Here is a 21,775-nt window from a genome sequence, read left to right on the forward strand (position 1 = left end):
GTGAAATATAAGAATTTTTAAATGAGTTCTTCTAAATTTAAAAATGTGAACATGAAGAGGAGTGTCTGAACTGTTTGACATATCAGGAACTGGGTAGGAACAGGAGGGAAATTCTGTATTAACCTCAGGGTCGCACAGGCCTTAACGTGAGAGGGGATTGCTTTAGATTAAGAGACTTAAGAGCTCAGACGATCAGACGACCAAATGCGATCTGTGGAGCACGTTTAGATCCAGATTGAAACAAGCCGACTGTCCAAGGACATCTTGGGAGATACTCAGGGAAGTCTGGTTATGGTGTGAGTAAAACGCTTTGTCTGAGGTGATTTAAAAATTTCCTTTTTAAGTAGAGGTACTGAAGTTTAAAAAACATAAATGAGTCCATTAAAAATATGTTAAGTAAATAACAGTTCAAGCAGAATGTAGATTTAGCAAAAACGGCAACAGGAGAAGTGAAATAAAAGACCGATCAGGCTATGAGCCTTCTGACCATGGGGAAAGAAGTGGATTTCATGAGACAGTGAATGAGGTAGGAACTACCTTAAAGACATGACAGGCGGAGGTGAAGGGAGAAAAATTATGGAAGATGTAGAAAGGAAGTGGTTCCTGAAAAGGATGGGAGCTTATTGAAAAGGCACAAGAGCCAACTTGAAAGAGCTCCCAATGGCCAAAGCTGCAGCCATTTGAACAAAATAAATGACAGTACCGAATTACAGCCCATAGGATACATATCCATGAATCCATTCTCATATAAAGAAATGAGGGCGGCCAGGCGCGGGGGCTCACGCCTGTAAACCCAGCACTTTGGGAGGCCGAGGCGGGCAGATCACGAGGTCAGGAGATCGAGACCATCCTGGCTAACACGGTGAAACCCCGTCTCTACTAAAAATACAAAAAATCAGCCGGGCGCGGTGGTGGATGCCTGTAGTCCCAGCTACTCGGGAGGCTGAGGCAGGAGAATGGCGGGAACCCGGGAGGCGGAGCTTGCAGTGAGCCGAGATTGCACCACTGCACTCCAGCCTGAGCGACAGAGCGAGACTCAGTCTCAAAAAAAAAAAAAAAAGAAATGAGGGCAATCCTCCCTCATGATGAATAACACTGAAAAAGGTAAAATCTATTAGCTATTTTCCTATGCAACCAAAATATTCTTCGTAAGCTTTTCACCTGTGTGACATGTGAGGAATCCCCCCTTGGAAAAAGGTTTTCCTACATCCTTGCAACACTTTTTTTTAACCACACTTTGATGAATTTTCAAGTTGTTAAAAGGGTGTGGGGGCTAGTGAAAGGCCTTCTCACATTCAGAACACTCTTTCTAGGATGAAGCCAAAAATGTTGAGAAACGTGTGTGCCGTGACTGAAGGTTTCTCAACAGTGATTGGACGCAAGAGTTTTCTCTTGAGAATGGAATTGATAATGTTGAGTGAGGTATGAGGGTCGGCCGAAACATTTCCCACACAGCCGACACTGGTAAGGCCTCTCTTGAGTGTGAGTTCTATAATGCTGAATGAGATGTGAATTCCGACTGAAGACTCTGCCGCAGTCACAACACTGGCAGGCTCTCTCTCCAACGTAGTCATGTTTCCGCTGATAACGAATTAAGTATGTCTTGCTGCGGGACAACCCAGGAGAAAGGACTCTTGCTGCCTCATGGGCTTTGAGATGTTGAAGAAGATGCACATTCTGGAGAAAAGCTTTGCCGCACTGAAAACATTCATAGTAGTCCTCCTGACTATGAATTCTTACACGTTCACAGAGATTCGCATACTGGATGGAAGGCTTTCTACCTTCATTGCAGCCAGAAGGCTTCCTGCCAGAATGGGTCTTCTGATGTCTGTTGAGGTGTGGCATGAGATAGAAGGCTTTACCACACTGTTTACATTCATAGGGTTTCTTCCCAGTATGGATCTGTTTGTGTCTCCCAAGGGCTACTTGAGTACTAAAGGTTCGTTTGCAAAATTCACATCTGTTGTGTTTGTTATCTTGGGAAGCTGACTGGGGACTTGTACATATTCCAGGAGCAGTGTCTTCCTGGGGATCCTTTCCTAGAGGATCCTTGGATTGTTCACTAAGATTAGAGCTTCTCTTAAATTCATCACTGCCACAGCTTCTTTCCTGAGTGAGGGTCTTGGGGTCATTCATTGTTATAGGACTCAAAAGTTTCTCTTGGTTGCCCTGGTGTGATTCCAATGGATTGTCATGAGACTCTCCTGCAGAGACATGCCAGAAGTTACCTGCTGCTAAATTACCCTTTCCTGCCCCCAGTAATGACATTTCCATAGGCAGGCTTTGCCCTGGAGTTAGTGCTTTGGTTTCAGGTCTCTTTTTCCTAATCTAAAAAAAAAAAAAAAGTAAAAATTCCTCTATTCTTTTTACTCAGAGAGACATACCAATATAATAGAAATAAAGAGACCAAGGGTAACGGATCTTATGGAGGTTGAGAGTTTTCTGAAAACCTAAAGAGAAAACAGGAAAAGGACAGAAAGGACAGTAAGTGGCCAGGCACAGTGGCTGACACCTGTAATTCCAGCACCTTGGGAGGCCAAGGTGGGCAGATCACAAGGTGAAGAGATTGAGATCATCCTGGCCAACATTGTGAAACCGTCTCTACTAAAAATACAAAAAATTAGCTGGGCGTGGTGGCAAGTGCCTGTCATCCCAGCTGCTCAGGAGGCTGAGGCAGGAGAATCACTTGAACCTGGGATTCACCCACAGCACTGCAGCCTGGACGACAGAGTGAGACTGTCTCAGAAAAGAAAAAAAGAAAGAAAGAAAAAGAAAAGACAGTAAGCAAGGAAGAGTGAGGAAGCAGCAGAAAAAATATCCAGGAGGATGGCGTGTCAAAAAGATGCCACAAATGTACAGAGTTAGAATGAGCAGAAATCAGAGAAAGAGCTGGGGTTGGGGTTTGCCAGCATTTTCCAAACCATGTTTGGCAGATCGCTAATATTCTGAAAAACAAATACCATGAAGGGGGTTCCATTGTCAAGTTAATTTGGGAAATGTTGTATGACACAAATCAAGAAATCAAGCAGATTTCATTCCTGTAGGATTCAGAACTTTTAATATGCACCTCAAACCCCAAAAAGGGAAGGCACAGAATGTGGCATTTCATAAACTGATCTTGCCATGAAACATTTTTTTTTTTAGAACACCTATTACTGTGGTTCTTCAGGACTACTGAGGAGACACTGGAGTAAACAGGTCAACAACCTCTTGTTCAGAATTAAATAAAGATTCTCCTTTCTTAGCTCCAAATCTCTTGTTTTACCCCAATCTACACTGCCAACCAATTCCCTTTAATTCAGTATTTATTAAATGCCTGTTTTGTGCAAGGCATTATCTAGCCAGATGGGTCAGAGGTCTGTAAAAGGGACTCTAATCGGACTATAAATGACGACAGGAGCAGAGATGGGGAACTGACTCCACTTAGGAACAGGAAATGATTAGTGGAGGGGACAGCATTTGGCCTCAGCAAACGGGGAAGGGGGGTGAGTTTATATAAAACAGCCTGAGCTAAGCTATAGAACTGTGAAAGTATACAGTCCTGGGGAGCTAGAAACAGGATTTTAGTTGCAAGATCTGTAGATGAGGCTGGGATGCAAATTTCAGGCCAGACTGGGAGGAACTTCAGTGTTTTGCTAAAAGTTTGAATTTTATCTTGACGGAGATAAGAAGCTGATAAAAAAGTCCATGCTTTATAAAGGCAACTCTCTGGTAGGAAAAATACTGAAGCCAAGGGAGTCAAGTATAAGACTGTGGTGAGAGGTGATGAACACAGTGGTTGCATCCTGGCAGACACTCAAAGTATGTGAACAGAGTACAGGTAAAACAGCAGAGCCAGAACACGGCTTAGGAAGTCATCAGGAAAAGAGGGATAGCTGGGCCCATCACAATGGATTGACTCTTTTAGGAAGTGGTCTTTGAAGAGAACACTCAAGAACGGAAGAATAGAGAACACCTAGTCCTCACTGGCTCTTCTGTTTTCCTCACCCTGCTGTACATCCAATATTTCAGCATGGTCTGCCAGTTCTCCTTTCAGGGAATACCTCAAACCTTGCCACTCTACAACCATAGCCTCAGCCTCCATCATCTTTAGCCTGGTGGACTTCAATGGCCTCTTGAACTGGTTTCTCTGGCTTTTCCTCTTAAAGCCCGTTCTCCATAGGACAACCAGATAGATCTTGCTAGAATAGCACTGCCCAGTAGAACTCCCAGTGCTGACGGAAATGGTCTACACTTTTGCTGTCCAGCACAGTAGCCGTTAGTCACATGTGGCTATCAAATGCTTGCCATGTGGCTTGTGTGACTGAGGAACTAAATTTTAAATTTTATGTAATTCTTACTAGTGTAAATGTAAGTAGCCACATGTGCCTATTGTCTACCACATTGGACAGCAAAGTTCTAAAATGTCAATAACACTACCTCATTTCCCTGCTCAAAACTTCCCACCATCTTCGCATCTCACTTATAACAAAATTCTTTAACATATTCCTAAGTGGGCTGGCCCCTGACTATCTCTGTGATCTCATCTTCTATCTTCCACTTAACTCAGACCATATTGCCCTTCTTCCTGTTTTTGGAACACCCAAGCTCATTCCAATCTCAGGGTCCTCGCATTTGCTGTTTGCTCTGCCTGTAACAGTCTTCCTCAAGATTTCTACATGGGTAGAAATCTCATTCAAGTCTTCCACAGTGAGGCCTTCTCTGACTATTCCATCTTAAACAGCCTCCCATATCTCATTCTGTATCTGCTTTACACTCAGTTATTATTTGTCTATTTTTTAAAACTACTGCTTCCATTAGAATGCAAGCTCTATGAAGGAAGAGATTTGCCTGTCTTGTTCATTATTGTATCCACAGATGCTAAGACAGTACCCTCTCCACCACAGAAGCCTGATAAATATCTATGGGATGACTGAATGAATGAAGAAGCCACAGTAGGGAAAGAAGAGAAGACAATGAAAGAAACAGAGAGGAGTCTTCCTGGTAACTTCTTGCATTTTGTTTGGACATCCCTTTTCCACTCACACAGAAAAAGGTGGAGGAGGGCTGTGTCAATCAGCACTGTACTGGACACAGCTACTAGTTCAGGAAAGGGATACAACCCGATATGGAACAATGAAAAATCAGGAGAGCTGGAAAAGATGTTTCTTCTCTCTTGAGAATGCAGCTTGGACACACCAGCTCTTTCTTGCTCCTTCTTTGTACACGAACAACAATAAAAAAATGCATCTAGGATTTATTGTCAGAGTTGAAGCCAGAGTAGAAGGAGAAAATGAAACTAGGTCTTCGATGACTTCACTGGGTCCCTGAATACAGGCCAGCTGATCAGTACTATAGGCTAATAATCCCTCTATGACTTTAGCTAGTTTGGGTGTCGGTTTTCTGTTAACTACAACTAAGGACAACAGTGATCCCAGTTGATGCACATAGTGACCCAATTCAAAGAAGGGGATTTCATGAAGATGGTAAGTGTTATTAGACTGTAGCCACAGAGTTTGGAGGATGTGAAGTCTATGGTTCCAGAACCATAAGGATGCTAGTGGGAACCTTTTGTGGAACTTTCAGAAAAGAGCGTATACGTGTGTCTACGTTGGCAGAAGTAGTGGGATGGAAACCAGAGGGTGGGGGTTAAGAAGAAAAGGGAAGGGAGCCTCTGGATGTCAACAAGTCTGAGGAGCTGATGTGAGGGAAAGTGGGAGGGCAGTGAGAAAGACAAGTGGTATCAGGCCAGGGTTTTTTGTTTGTCTCAGTTAAAAAGGAAAGATCTATGATTTCTAGCTGCAACGAGAAAAGCATGAGTGAATGGAAGGGCTGGAACACAAGAGTAAAAGGACACTGGCCACCCTGGAACTGAGCAGGAGAGGAACTGATGTTGCAGGAAGAGATGAGCTCCAGAAAGATGAAGGGGAGTACTGAGGAGAAAGAGGCCCTGAGGTGAGAGCACCTACCAGCCTTCTCCCTGGCCCAGGGGTCTTTGAGGAAAGCTCCCTGACTAGCATTTCCTGGTCCCCCCTCCTACACCCCGGGCTTCCCCCTCACTACTCACCTTGACAAATCACTGTATGTCTGCTATCTGTCACCATTGCATGTGATTCCTCCGCTTCCAGGCGTGAGATAATGTCAGGTTTAGAGAATTGGTACCCTGTTGGAGAGGAAGATTCAGAACTCAGGGTTTCAGTAACTCCCAACCCGGGGTCCCAAAGACTCTGGGGTAATAAGGAAGGAATAAACTCTTGCAGGAGTGAAATGAAGCCTGTTTCCAGCCTATAGAGATTTTACCCCCAAGGGACATCTAGAATGTATGGAGGTATCTTTGGTCGTCACAACTGTGGGAGCAGAGGGAGGGGTTCCTGGTGTCTAGTATGGCTGGAGGCAGGGACATGGCTCAACATTCTGCAAGACAGCCCCACAACCCAGAACGATCTGGCCCCACGTCAAGAGCGCCAAGGTTGAACAACTCTGCTGTGAAGACTAAAAAGGGGGCATGAGGGCAGTGTGCTGAGCTCTACACTTCAGCACCAACAATCTGACGTAGCTGCTCAAAAAGTCAACAGTTTGGTTCTTTTCCTTCCTGGGATAACGTCCACTGCCTCTTTAAAGGTCTTGAAGTGCTGCTCCTCCCCCTCCCTTAGTTCCTTGTTTCCCAAACTTCTATCATTTGCACACCAAATTATTATCTATTTGTCTACTGTCTGACTCTCTCCACTCAAACGTAACATCCATGAGAATGGGAAATGTCATCTATTTGGTAACCCCAATGCCTATACCAGGCCTTGTACATCTGAATTCACTGACGAGTTAATGAATGACCCTTGCATTCTGGCATTTCTATGTGCCATTTATAGTCGTATTCAGTATTTATTTAATGTTTTTCTTTAGATCACCTTTCTTGTTAAATACACTTATTTTATTTTTTATTTTTTATTTTTTGAGACAGAGTCTCGCTCTGTCACCCAGGCTAGAGTGCAGTGCAATCTCGGCTCACTGCAGCTTCTGACTCCCAGGTTCAAGTGATTCTTCTGCCTCAGCCTGTCCAGTAGCTGGGACTACCCAGCTAATTTTTCATATTTTTAGTAGAGATGAGGTTTCACCATGTTGGCCAGGCTGGTCTTGAACTCCTGACCTCAAATGAACCACCCACCTCCGCCTCCCAAAGTGCTGGGATTACAGGCATAAGCCACTGCGCCTGGCCAATATGCTTATTTTCAATGGAAGCTTTATATCAACCCTATAAATGGAAACCAATGTCACTCACATACACACACACAAAAATGGAAGGTAACATCATGGTAAATATAACAGAAACTAAGGTTATTGAGTGCTAGCTAGCTTCTGTTGCCTATCTAACACTCAGGGTTTGATGTCTGCTCTCTCTTTGCTAAAATGGAAGAATAACAAGATAGACATGCTAACACCAAACTGATATTCTCTACTTGATAGAGTCAGAAGGCTTAAAAGAAAATTAGAAGAACTTTTTTCTCACCAACAGATTGAAGGATTATGTCATGCTGTCCATGTACTGCCTAAAATAATCTTCTATTTAGCCCACTGTACTCATTCCATACTTAGGAAGACAATGTCCCAGGTGACATATAAGATTGCTATTAACACGAAACCTTTAGTGTTAAAGAAGCCAAGGGCTCACAAGATAGAAATGCCTCCAGGTCACTGCATAAGAGCTGGAAAGATAAAATTAATTTATTTCCTCTATTTTGATACTATTCCCTCTATTTTAAGTCATAAAATATGGTAAGCCAGAGAAGAGTGTAAAATATGCTGGAAAATGTACTTCCTGGTAACCGACAAGAACCAGAGTTAAACGTATGCATCCCTGTGCTAGGGTTGAGGTAGGATGTGTGTGTTTTCTCACCAGGTCTCTGACTTCACCAGGTTACGGCCAGTGGAACAGTGTTTGTTTCGGATTCTGTTTTTCAGGAGACCTCAAGCCTCCCAAAAAGCCACTGAAAAAGGATCTTGGCACCGGCAACATCAACTTTTCACTTTTCACTTTCAACTTTACCTGTGAGAACAGGTAAAACAATTTTGCCTCTGCATGTAAAGAGAGATTGGCAACCTCTGACTGTTAAAACTCAAGCCAGTAGAAGTCTTTGGAGCTCCTGGAATTTTTAGCAATTCCTTCGCTCATTCAATAAACATCATTTCGAGCCTTCCATTGTGCTGAGAACTGGTGGAGCAAACCCCCGTCAGGTAGCACATCAGAGTTTAAGACAGCAGATTCTGGAGTCTGCTTGGGGTTAAATCCCAGCTTTTGACAAGTAATTTAACCTTTCAACGACTCAGTGTCCTCAACGTTAAAAATGTCGATAATAACGACGATAAGCATACCTCCCCCTCATAGGACTAGTGAGGGGATTCAAGGAGTTGGAATATGTAAAACACTTACACAAGTGCCTGACACGTATGTAGTGCTCAAGAAATGTTAGCTATTTTATAATGAACAGTGAATTTGATATTCAAATATTAAAATATTGCCTCTGACCTGGGTTGAGACTCACTGACATGCTGAACCGCCATTACTGATGAGAGGACACAAAGGAGTTGAGAGCCACTGCTCTAGTGGGAAGAAACCAAGTCCTGTGGAGAAGGCACACTTACCCAGGGATACCAGGTTCCGGTAATTCTCCAGCATCACCTCCCTGTAGAGGTTTCTCTGAGCAGCACTAAGGGAGCTTAATTCCTCCGGGCTGAAGTCCACAAACACGTCCTCAAAGGTCACCAACTCCTCAAACACCAGAAATGCTCCTAAGTGTTTGAAGTCCAGGAACTATCCCAGAGAGAGAAGAAGGAATGTGATGAGAGGACTGAACATGATGCAGGCATTCAGACCAGCAGAGAGCTTCCACGTGCTCTAATGCAGAGCCATAGGCACCGGGCATTGCATCTTGCTTTGTCTTAGAGTCTGAGAGAAGTGGGAACATTAACTGAAACGGTTCCTGTTGCTAATTACTACAGATTTGGGCTGAGGGGGAAATAGCCTTTGAAGCCACTTTATAAAGATAGAATGCAAGCATGCAAATACTTAAAAGCTCAGCAATATACCTCAGCCTCAGGAATCAGAGTCCTGGCTCTGGTTCTTTGTGAGTTTGGGTAGGTTAAGCCTCAGGGTCCCACCTGTAAAACAAAGTGCTTGTAACATGAAGAAATATTCAATCTTGTTAATAAACAAGGAGATGAAAATCAAAATGACAAAATACCATTTTATACCCATTCAATTAAGTATTGGGTAAAAATTAAGTAATTGAGTAAAAATTAAGAAGTGGGACAATACCAAGTATTATATAAAACATGGATCCACTGGAGATGCTAAGGGAAATGTAAATTGGAAAACCACTTTTGATCCAGAAATTCTTTTTTTAATTTTTAAAAATTTTTGTGGGTACATAGTACTTGTATATACTTCTGGGGTGCATGAGGTGCTTTGATACAGGCAGGCAATGTGGAATAAGCACATCCTGCGGAATGGGGTATCCATCCCCTTAGGCATTTATCCTTTGAGTTACAAACAATCCAGTTACACTCTAAGTTATTTTAAAATGTACAATTAAGTTATTATTGATTATAGACTCCCTACTGTGTTATCAATAGTAGGTCTTATTCATTCTTTCTACTTTTTTTTTGTACTCGTTAGCCATCTCCACCTCCCTCCAGGCCCCCAACTACCCTTCCCAGCCTCTGATAACCACCCTTCTCATCTCTATTTAACCCCAAAATTCTATTCCTAGGTATATTTGCTCATGTGTACTTAACGACATGGATGGGTAGGTATGTTTATAATGGCATGTTTGGAACATCCAAAATCTGGAAATAACCCAAACATTCATTAACAGTAGAAGAGATAAATATGGTATAGCCATACAATGAAATAGTATTCTAGCAATAGAAATCAATTAACTGGCCAGGCATGGTGGCTCACGCCTGTAATCCTAGCACTTTGGGAGGCCGAGACGGGCGGATCACGAGGTCAGGAGATCGAGACCCTTCTGGCTAACAGGGTGAAACCCCGTCTCTACTAAAAATACAAAAAATTAGCCGGACGTGGTAGCAGATGCCTGTAGTCCCAGCTACTCAGGAGGCTGAGGCAGGAGAATGGTGTGAACTCGGGAGGCGGAGCTTGCAGTGAGCCGAGATCATGCCACTGCGCTCCAGCCTGGGCGACAGAGCAAGACTCCGTCTCAACAACAACAACAACAACAACAACAACAACAACAACAGAAATCAATTAACTACAGTTATATATAACAATCTTGATAGCCTAAGGTTGAATTTAAAAGGCAGATACCATATACCCAAAGGAAAATAAGCCATCCTACCAAAAAGACACATGCACTCATATGTTCATCACAGCACTGTTCACAGAAGCAAAGACATGGAATCAACCCAACTGCCCATCTACAGTGGACTGGATAAAGAAAATGAGGTGTGTATACACCACTGAATGCTATGCAGCCAAAAAAAGAACAAAATCACGTCCTCTGCAGCAACACAGATGCAACTGGAAACCATTATCCTAAGCAAACTAACGCAGAAACAGAAAACCAAATACCACGTGTTCTCACTTATTAGTGGGAGCTAAACACTGGGTTCACACGGTCATTAAAATGGGACAACAGGCAGAAGACAGGTGATTTCTGCATTTCCAACTGAGGTACCGGGTTCATCTCACTGGGGCTTGTTGGACAGTGGGTGCAGGACAGGGGGTGCAGCACACCGAGCGTGAGCCGAAGCAGGGCGAGGCATCACAGGAATGCAGGGGTTCAGGGAATTCCCTTTCCTAGACAAGCAAAGCTGTGACAGATGGCACCTGGAAAATTGGGTCACTCACACCCTAATACTGTGCTTTTCCAATGGTCTTAGCAAATGGCACACCAGGAGATTATATCCCGCACCTGGCTTGGAGAGTCCCATGCCCATGGAGCCTCGCTCATTCCTAGCACAGCAGTCTGAGATCGAACTGCAAGGCGGCAGCGAGGCTGGGGTACAGGCACCCGCCATTGCTGAGGCTTGAGTACGTAAACAAAGCGGCCGGGAAGCTCGAACTGGGTGGAGCCCACCACAGCTCAAGCAGACCTGCCTGCCTCTGCAGACTTCACCTCCGGGGGCAGGGCACAGCCAAATAAAAGGCAGCAGAAACCTCTGCAGACTTAAATGTCCCTGTCTGACAGCTTTGAAGAGAGTAGTGGTTCTCCCAGCACGGAGTTTGAGTCTGAGAACGGACAGACTGCCTCCTCAAGTGGGTCCCTGACCCCCGAGTAACCTAACTGGGAGACCCCAGCAGGGGCCAATTGATACCTCATACAGCTGGGTGCCCCTCTGAGACAAAGCTTCCAGAGGAAGGATTGGCAGCAACATTTGCTGTTCAGCAATGTTCGCTGTTCTGCAGCCTCCGCGGGTGATACCCAGGCAAACAGGGTCTGGAGTGGACCTCCAGCAAACTCCAACAGACCTGCAGCTGAGGGTCCTCACTGTTAGAAGGAACACTAATAAACAGAAAGGACATCCACACCAAAACCCCATCCGTATGTCACCATCATCAAAGACCAAAGGTAGATAAAACCACAAAGATGGGAGAAAAACAGAGCAGAAAAGCTGAAAATTCTAAAAATTAGAGCACCTCTTCCCCTCCAAAAGAATGCAGCTCCTTGCCAGCAATGGCACAAAGCTGGACGGAGAATGACTTTGACGAGTTGAGAGAAGAAGGCTTCAGGCGATCAAACTTCTCCAAGCTAAAGGAGGAAGTTCGAACCCATCGCAAAGAAGCTAAAAATCTTGAAAAAAGATTAGACGAATGGCTAACTAGAATAACCAGTGTAGAGAAGTCCTTAAATGGCCCGATGGAGTTGAAAACCATGGCATGAGAACTATGTGACGAATGCACAAGCTTCAGTAGCCGATTCAATCAACTGGAAGAAAGGGTATCAGTGACTGAAGATTAAAGAATGAAATGAAGCGAGAAGAGAAGTTTAGAGAAAAAAAAAGTAAAAAGAAATGAACAAAGCCTCCAAGAAATATGGGACTATGTGAAAAGACCAAATCTACGTCTAATTGGTGTACCTGAAAGTGACGGGGAGAATGGAACCAAGATGGAAAACACTCTGTAGGATATTATCCAGGAGAACTTCCCCAACCTAGCAAGGCAAGCCAACATTCAAATTCAGAAACTACAGAGAACGCCACAAAGATACTCCTTGAGAAGAGCAACTCCAAGACACAAAATTGTCAGATTCACCAAAGTTGAAAAGAAGGAAAAAATGTTAAGGGCAGCCAGAGAGAAAGGTCAGGTTATACACAAATGAAGCCCATCAGACTAACAGCGGACCTCTCAGCAGAAGCTCTACAAGCCAGAATAGAGTGGGGACCAACATTCAACATTCTTAAAGAAAAGAATTTTCAACCCAGAATTTCATATCCAGCCAAACTAAGTTTCATAAGGGAAGGAGAAATAAAATCCTTTACAGACAAGCAAGTGCTGATTGTGTCACCACCAGGCCTGCCCTACAAGAGCTCCTGAAGGAAGCACTAAACATGGAAAGGAACAACCGGTATCAGCCACTGGAAAAACATGCCAAATTGTAAAGACCATCAATGCTTAGGAAGAAACTGCATCAACTAACAAGCAAAACAACCAGCTAACATCATAATGACAGGATCAAATTCACACATAATGACATTACCCTTAAGTGTAAATGGGCTAAATGCTCCAATTAAAAGACACAGACTGGCAAATTGGATAAAGAGTCAAGACCCATCAGTGTGCTGTATTCAGGAGACCCATCTCACATGCAGAGACACACATAGGCTCAAAATAAAGGGATGGAGGAAGATCGACCAAGCAAATGGAAAACAAAAAAAGGCAGGGGTTGCAATCCTAGTCTCTGATAAAACAGACTTTAAACCAACAAAGATCAAAAGAGACAAAGAAGGCCATTACATAATGGTAAAGGGATCAATTCAACAAGAGGAGTTCACTATCCTAAATATATATGCACCCAATACAGGAGCACCAAGATTAATAAAGCAAGTCCTTAGAGACATACAAAGAGACTTAGACTCCCACACAATAATAATGGAGACTTTAACACCCCACTGTCAACATTAGACAGATCAATGAGACAGAATTTTAATAAGGATATCCAGGAATTGAACTCATCTCTGCACCAAGCGGACCTAATAGATATCTACAGAACTCTCCACCCCAAATCAACAGAATATACATTCTTCTCAGCACCACATTGCACTTATTCCAAAATGGACCACATAGTTGGAAGTAAAGCACTCCTCAGCAAATGTAAAAGAACAGAAATTATAACAAACTGTCTCTCAGAACACAGTGCAATCAAACTAGAACTCAGGATTAAGAAACTCACTCAAAACCACTCAACTACATGGAAACTGAACAACCTGCTCCTGAATGACTACTGGGTACATAACGAAATGAAGGCAGAAATAAAGATGTTCTTTGAAACCAATGAGAACAAAGATACAACATACCAGAATCTCTGGGAAACATTTAAAGCAGTGTGTAGAGAGAAATTTATAGCACTAAGTGCCCATAAGAGAAAGCAGGAAAGATCTAAAATTGACACCCTAACATCACAATTAAAAGAAACAGAGAAGCAAGAGCAAACAAATTCAAAAGCTAGAAATAACTAAGATCAGAGCAGAACTGAAGGAGATAGAGACACCAAAAACCCTTCAAAAAATCAATGAATCCAGGAGCTGGTTTTTGGAAAAGATCAACAAAATTGATAGACCGCTAGCAAGACTAATAAAGAAGAAAAGAGAGAAGAATTAAATAGACACAATAAAAAATGATAAAGGGATATCACCACTGATCCTACAGAAATACAAACTACCATCAGAGAATATTATAAACACCTCTAAGCAAATAAACTAGAAAATCTAGAAGAAATGGATAAATTCCTGGACACGTATACCCTCCCAAGACTAAACCAGGAAGAAGTTGAATCTCTGAATAGACCAATAACAGGCTCTGAAATTGAGGCAATAATTAATAGCTTACCAACCAAAAAAAGTCTGGGACCAGACAGATTCACAGCTGAATTCTACCAGAGGTACAAGGAGGAGCTGGTACCATTCCTTCTGAAACTATTCCAATCAATAGAAAAAGAGGGAATCCTCCCTAACTCATTTTATGAGGCCAGCATCACCCTGATAACAAAGCCTGGCGGAGATACAACAAAAAAGAGAATTTTAGACCAATATCCCTGATGAACATCGATGCAAAAACCCTCAATAAAATACTGGCAAACCGAATCCAGCAGCACATCAAAAAGCTTATCCACCATGATCAAGTGGGCTTCATCCCTGGGATGCAAGGCTCGTTCAGCATATACAAATCAATAAACGTAATCCAGCATATAAACAGAACCAAAGACAAAAACCACATGATTATCTCAACAGATGGAGAAAAGGCCTTTGACAAAAGTCAACAGCCCTTCATGCTAAAAACTCTCAATAAATTAGGTATTGATGGGATGTATCTCAAAATAATAAGAGCTATTTATGACAAACCCACAGTCAATATAATACTGAATGGGAAAAAACTGGAAGCATTCCCTTTGAAAACTGGCACAAGACAGGGATGCCCTCTCTCACCACTCCTATTCAACACAGTGTTGGAAGTTCTGGCCAGGGCAATCAGGCAGGAGAAAGAAATAAAGGATATTCAAGTAAGAAAAGAGGAAGTCAAATTGTCCCTGTTTGCAGACGACATGATTGTATATCTAGAAAACCCCATCATCTCAGCCCAAAATCTCCTTAAGCTGATAAGCAACTTCAGCAAAGTCTCAGGATACAAAATCAATATGCAAAAATCACAAGCATTCTTATACACCAGTAACAGACAGAGAGCCAAATCATGAGTGAACTCCCATTCACAATTGCTTCAAAGAGAATAAAATACCTAGGAATCCACCTTACAAGGGATGTGAAGGACCTCTTCAAGGAGAACTACAAACCACTGCTCAAGGAAATAAAAGAGGACACAAACAAATAGAAGAACATTCCATGCTCATGGATAGGAAGAATCAGTATCGTGAAAATGGCCATACTGTCCAAGGTAATTTACAGATTCAATGCCATCCCCATCAAGCTACCAAAGACTTTCTTCACAGAATTGGAAAAAACTACTTTTAAGTTCATATGGAACCAAAAAAGAGCCCGCGTTGCCAAGACAATCCTAAGTTAAAAGAACAAAGCTGGAGACATCACGCTACCTAACTTCAAACTATACTACAAGGCTACAGTAACCAAAACAGCATGGTACTGGTACCAAAACAGACATATAGACCAATGGAACAGAACAGAGCCCTCAGAAATAAGACCACACATCTACAACCATCTGATCTTTCACAAACCTCACAAAAACAAGAAATGGGGAAAGGATTCCCTCTTTAATAAATGGTGCTGGGAAAACTGGCTAGCCATATGTAGAAAGCTGAAACTGGATCCTTTCCTTATACCTTATACAAAAATTAATTCAAGATGGATTAAAGACTTAAATGTTAGATCTAAAACCATAAAAACCCTAGAAGAAAACCTAGGCAATACCATTCAGGACACAGGCATGGGCAAGGACTTCATGTCTAAAACACCAAAAGCAATGGCAACAAAAGCCAAAATGGACAAATGGGATCTAATTAAACTAAAGAGCTTCTGCACAGCAAAAGAAGCTACCGTCGGAGTGAACAGGCAACCTACAGAATGGGAAAAAATTTTTGCAATCTACTCATCTGACAAAGGGCTAATACCCAGAATCTACAAAAAACTTAAACAAATTTACAAGAAAAAAACAAACAACTCCATCAAAAAGTGGGCAAAGGATATGAACAGACACCTCTCAAAAGAAGACATTTATGCAGCCAACAGACACATGAAAAAATGCTCACCATCACTGCCATCACAGAAATGCCAATCAAAACCACAATGAGATACCATCTCATACCAGTTAGAATGGCGATCATTAAAAAGTCAGGAAACAACAGGTGCTGGAGAGGATGTGGAGAAACAGGAACACTTTTACACTGTTGGTGAGACTGTAAACTAGTTCAACCATTGCGGAAGACAGTGTGGTGATTCCTCAAGGATCTAGAACTAGAAATACCATTTGACCCAGCCATCCCATTACTGGGTATATACCAAAGGATACTGAGTATATACCCAGAAGGTGTGCTGCTATAAAGACACATGCACACGTATGTTTATTGTGGCACTATTCACAATAGCAAAGACTTGGAACCAACACAAATGTCCACCAATGATAGACTGGATTAAGAAAGTGTGGCACACATATACCATGGAATACTATGCAGTCATAAGAAAGGATGAGTTCATGTCCTTTGTAGGGACATGGATGAAGCTGGAAACCATCATTCTCAGCGAACTATCGCAAGGACAAAAAACAAACACTGCATGTTCTCACTCACAGGTGGGAATTGAACAATGAGATCACTTGGACACAGAAAGGGGAACATGACACACTGGGGCCTGTTGTGGGGTGGGGGTAGAGGGGAGGGATAGCATTAGGAGAAATACCTAATGTAAATGATGAGTTGATGGGTGCAGCTCACCAACCTGGCACATGTATACATATGGAACAAACCTGCACGCTGTGCACATGTGCCCTAGAACATAAAAGTATAGTAAAAAAAAGAGAAAGAATTGCCAACAAATTAGAATGTGAAATATCTGAAAGGTCAAAGCTGTAAAAAACTCTACTTAATTTTAAGAATATTGTAGGTAATATTAAAATACTAAAAATAATAAAAGTAGTTAACTGTTGTCCTAAAAAAAATGGGACAACAGACACTAGGGAATACAAGAGGAGGCAGGGAGGGAGGGGAGTAAGGGCTGGAAAAAGCCATTTATTGGGTACCATGCTTAGTACCTGAGTGACATATTCATTCATGCTCCAAATCTTAGCATTGTGTAAAACACCTTTGTAACAAACCTGCACATGTGTGCCCTGATTCTAAAATAAAAGTGGAAAAAAAAAAAGATAGACTGACCTCTTCAAATCTAACGTTATCCTGAGGCAATAGGATACTTACCTTCCTTAGCAAATCTGAATATCTACCAACTAGAAAATTGTAACACGTATGAGAAAATGCATAGGATCTCCCCACTCAAATATGCTAATCCAATAACAGTCTTCATAAACAGTTAATGACAAAAATTGAAAATTAAAACTTACTAGCCATTTTGCTCAAAATGTTATAGCAGTTAATGAGTTTTCTGTTTGTTTCCAGTTATACTTCGGCAATGAAAAAAATGATTCAAAACCAAAGGTACATTGTCAGGCTGAGGTCTTAACCTGGCAATCAAGGATTCTTAAGGCTGAGCTTTGTAGTACATGTGCACCTTTCTGGAAGATAAAAATTCCAAGTTTCTCAAAGGAGTCTGTGACTCAAAATATTTAGAATAGACAGCAATCTCAGTTTTTCATAATCATTTTTCTTGTGCTTTATTTTACTTAACTAATACAGTTAATATGCTATAATACCTTGAATATAATGGATAATCAATATTATTATATATAAAAATTGTTAAAAGAGAAATGTTACCTGATTCACTATAAGACAACTGAATTTAGTTGTAGCAAAGGTATCTATTTCAAGAATCACTGTATGGTAGGTCATGATTTCTCAGTCACAGCGTCCTTTTTAAACGATGGTGGTCATGTGGTAGCCAGAGCATTTTTAAGACTGCTCTCTTACTGTTCCCAACTGTTTTCCTACTATAAACTGTCAATCAACCCTCCTTTCTTTTTTCCATCTCATTCTCTGTAACTATTAGAGAAAATTATGGGAACAAACCTATGCTGGAATAAGGAGTTTTGAGTTCTGCTATTAGCTAGTTGTGAGGTATGGGTTAATTAATCTTTGATTCTCATTGTCTCATCTTTAAAATAAAGAGATCCATTACATTATCTCTAAAGTCATTTACACTCTAAAATTTTACAATAAAACACATAAAATTGCTTGATACTATAAAAATAAAAAGGCAAATATCAGAAGATTACATAAGACTAGGATAGTCATTTTTTTTTTTTTTTTTTTTTTTTTTTTTTTGAGACGGAGTCTGGCTCTGTTGCCCAGGCTGGAGTGCAGTGGCGCAATCTCGGCTCACTGCAAGCTCCATCTCCCGGGTTCCCGCCATTCTCCTGCCTCAGCCTCCCGAGTAGCTGGGACTACAGGCGCCCGCCACCACGCCCGGCTAGTTTTTTGTATTTTTAGTAGAGACGGGGTTTCACCGTGTTAGCCAGGATGGTCTCGATCTCCTGACCTCGTGATCCGCCCGTCTCGGCCTCCCAAAGTGCTGGGATTACAGGCTTGAGCCACCGCGCCCGGCCTAGGATAGTCATTTTATTAATACACATCTTTTGTGTTTTAATTGAAAGTTTTAAAAAATTTATGCAAATCAACAAACATTGGATTAAATTAGGGATCACATACTGGCTGCCCAGCTCCTTCAGATGGGTTTATTTGGCTCGCGTGGTCCTTCTACTCTTTTTAAAAAATTTGTATTAGCTGCCAACACCAAAAAATTAGGAAATATCATTATTAACTGGTTTTGTGACTTCTGATTAAAAACATTAGAAAATCTGGGGACCTGGGTACACACTCTCACCTGGGCACCATCAGCAAAAGCTGAGTCACAGCTGCCCTTATATATGGGACAGGCACTCCCCTGTTTGTCATAATCCACCCAGACCAGTTCCTTATTTATATTCCCTTGGTAGTCCCTCGGGGGCATCTTTGCTTGGAATCCCTGGCACAGACAAGGTAGGGACAGAGGGCTACTCTCAGGAGCAGATATTCTAGAACATTGCTTCTCAACCTTTTTTCCTTATCTTGCTCCCTCCACCCCAGCAATCTTTATAGACCATTTTTTTCTAATCACAACCCCCATGAATTTTTTCTGGTTCTAAAGAAAGCAGAGTGTATTAATTTCATTATTGTCTTTTAGGTTTCTAAAACATGACTTAACAAGAACACTGGAGAACATTTTTGAAACAAAAAATCAGAAAACCTCATAACAGTATCATATCCCTATAAGAGCTGCCATTTGTTAAAGGCCTACAGTAAGCCACACCCTTTGTGTGGGTAGAAGGGGTTGTCTTCATTTACACTATTTCATTTTTGCAAAGTACATTCCAGTCCTTGGCATGGATATACTTTTTCAAACAATTGTAAATTAGCATTGATTCACATACACAGTTATTGGATGCTTCCAATTTTAATGTGCACACAAATCCCCTGGGGATCTTGTTAAACACAGATTCTAATTCAGTTGGTGGAACTGGGGCCACAGGTGCCGTATGTCTATTTTTTTAATAACAGCTTTATTGAGATTTAATTTATGTATTATAAAAGTCACCTATTTGGAGTATGCGATTTAATGGGTTTTTAAGCATATTCACAGCATTGTGCAACCATCACCCCAATAAGTTTCAGAACATTTCATCACCCCAAAAGAAACCCTGTACCTTCCAGCAGTCACTCTCCATTTCCCTCCAACATCTTCCCACCCTCTACCCCAAGCCCTAGGCAACCACTAACATACTTTATGTCTCCATGGATTTGCTGATTCTGGATATTTCATTAAAATGGAATCACACGGTACCCCATACATTTTAATATTGCAAATATACTGTGTATCTGTGTATGTACTGTATGTATGCCTGTGCTATATACATAAGAAGAATAGTATGTGTTCATCCCCAAGAACCAATTTTCTTCCCCTTGAAGGCAATATCATCCTCCTTAAGAATGCATGTTCTATGACATGACTTTCAAGGAAAAGGCCCTTTTCAATTGCTCTGTGACTTTCTGGCACCTCCTATATGGTTCTAAGAACATTCTTTTTTCCCTCAAACAGAGCCTGACACCGGTAGACATTGGTGAATAAACAAACAGATGATGACACTACCAGAATCATTTGTATAATCTTGTATAACGAGAAGAAAGTTTTATGTTTGATGATTTCATTAAAATATTATTCATTATTTTGGAGGAAATATATGGTAGGACATAATTACCTTTCCTTTTTTTTAAATTCTGGGGTATTCTAGCCTATCCATGCTTCCCAGTGGACCCTATTGTCTCAAATCTCCAAATCCAAAAATTTAGTTGAAATAGGATGGCCAGATAAAATTCAGCATGCCCAGTTAAATTTGAATTTCAGTAAGTTTTAAGGGGCTGAGTTTTCTGAAATCTTTGACAATTTCAAGGATAGTGTGTTGGGTGGGAAGAGCACTGGGCTGGCAGTTCAGAGACCTGGGTTCAAGTACTGTACTGTTTTTTTCTTTTTTTTCTTGTTTGTTTTCTGAGATAGAGTCTCCCTCTGTCACCCAGGCTGGAGTGAAGTGGTGCTATCTCAGCTCCCTGCAACCTCCACCTCCTGGGTTCAAGCAATTCTCGTGCTACTCCCAAGTAGCTGGGATTACAGGTGTGTGTCACCACGCCCAGCTAATATTTGTATTTTTAGTAGAGACGGGGTTTCACCATTTTGGCCAGGCTGGTCTTGAACTCCTGACCTAAGGTGATCCGCCCGCCTTGGCCTCCCAAAGTGCTGGGGTTACAGGTATGAGCCACTGCACACGGCCTGTACTGTTATTTAATTGCATTGGACAAGACAGGTAACATCTCTGATCTGGACCTTTATCTATATAAATGGTCATCATACTTTTTGTATCATAGGGTTTTGTGAAGATCAAATTTTGTTATGTGTCTATTAAAAATCTTTTTTTTCTTTTTTGACCTGGAGTCTCACTCTCACCCAGGCTGGAGTGCAGCAATGTGATCTTGGCTCACTGCAACCTCCACCTCCCCAGTTCAAGTGATCCTCCTGTCTCAGCCTCCCAAGTAGCTGGGATTACAGGCACGTGCCACCATGCCCAGCTAATTTTTGTATTTTTAGTAGAGATGGGGTTTCACCATGTTGGCCAGGCTGGTCTTGAACTCCTGACCTCAGGTGATCCTCCTGCCTCAGGAAGGATATTGGCCTGAAATTTTCTTTTTTTGGTTGTCTCTGCCAGGTTTTGCTATCCGGATGACGCTGGCCTCATAAAATGAACTTCTTTTTCTATTGTTTAGAATAGTTTCAGAAGGAATGGTACAAGCTCCTCTTTGTACCTCTGGTAGAATTTGGCTGTGAATCTGTCTGGTCCTGAGCTTTTTTTGGTTGGTAGGCTATTAATTACTGCCTCAATTTCAGAACTTGTTATTGGTCTATTCAGGGATTCGACTTCTTCCTGGTTTAGTCTTGGGTGGCGTGTATGTGTCCAGGAATTTATCCATTTCTTCTAGATTTTCTAGTTTATTTGTGTAGAGGTGTTTAAAGTATTCTCTGATGGTAGTTTGTATTTCTGTGGGGTCAGTGGTGATATCCCCTTTATTGTTTTTTATTGTGTCTATTTGATTCTTCTCTCTTTTCTTCTTTATTAGTCTGGCTAGCGGTCTGTCAATTTTGTTGATCTTTTCAAAAAACCAACTCCTGGATTCATTGATTTTTTGGAGGGTGTTTTGTGTCTCTCCTTCAGTTCTGCTCTGATCTTAGTTGTTTCTTGTCTTCTGTTAGCTCCTGAATTTGCTTGCTCTTGCTTCTCTGTTTCTTTTAATTGTGATGTTAGGGTGTCAATTTTAGATCTTTCCTGCTTTCTCCTGTGGGCATTTAGTGCTATAAATTTCCCTCTAAACACTGCTTTAGCTGTGTCCCAGATATGCTGGTACAT

At 41.7% G+C, this 21,775-nt stretch overlaps 1 protein-coding gene across 4 annotated transcripts in view; it reads right to left on the minus strand.

The window, feature by feature from the left end:
* Nucleotides 1–1,229: 1,229 nt before the first annotated feature.
* LOC104680928 (paternally-expressed gene 3 protein) overlaps nucleotides 1,230–21,775 on the minus strand; it is a 72,460-nt gene continuing 51,914 nt past the window's right edge. For all 4 annotated transcript variants that reach the window (XM_030913358.1, XM_030913356.1, XM_030913357.1 and 1 more), the window contains 3 exons: nucleotides 8,617–8,785; nucleotides 6,047–6,142; nucleotides 1,230–2,204 (listed from right to left, as the gene is read on the minus strand). In XM_030913358.1, coding sequence (XP_030769218.1) covers nucleotides 1,363–2,204; nucleotides 6,047–6,142; nucleotides 8,617–8,785 — 1,107 coding nt within the window. In that variant the 3' untranslated portion in view covers nucleotides 1,230–1,362. The remainder of the gene's footprint in view (nucleotides 2,205–6,046; nucleotides 6,143–8,616; nucleotides 8,786–21,775) is intronic.

The sequence above is a fragment of the Rhinopithecus roxellana genome, chromosome 12 (genome assembly GCF_007565055.1).
Source record: "Rhinopithecus roxellana isolate Shanxi Qingling chromosome 12, ASM756505v1, whole genome shotgun sequence".
NCBI classification, from domain to species: Eukaryota; Metazoa; Chordata; class Mammalia; order Primates; family Cercopithecidae; genus Rhinopithecus; species Rhinopithecus roxellana.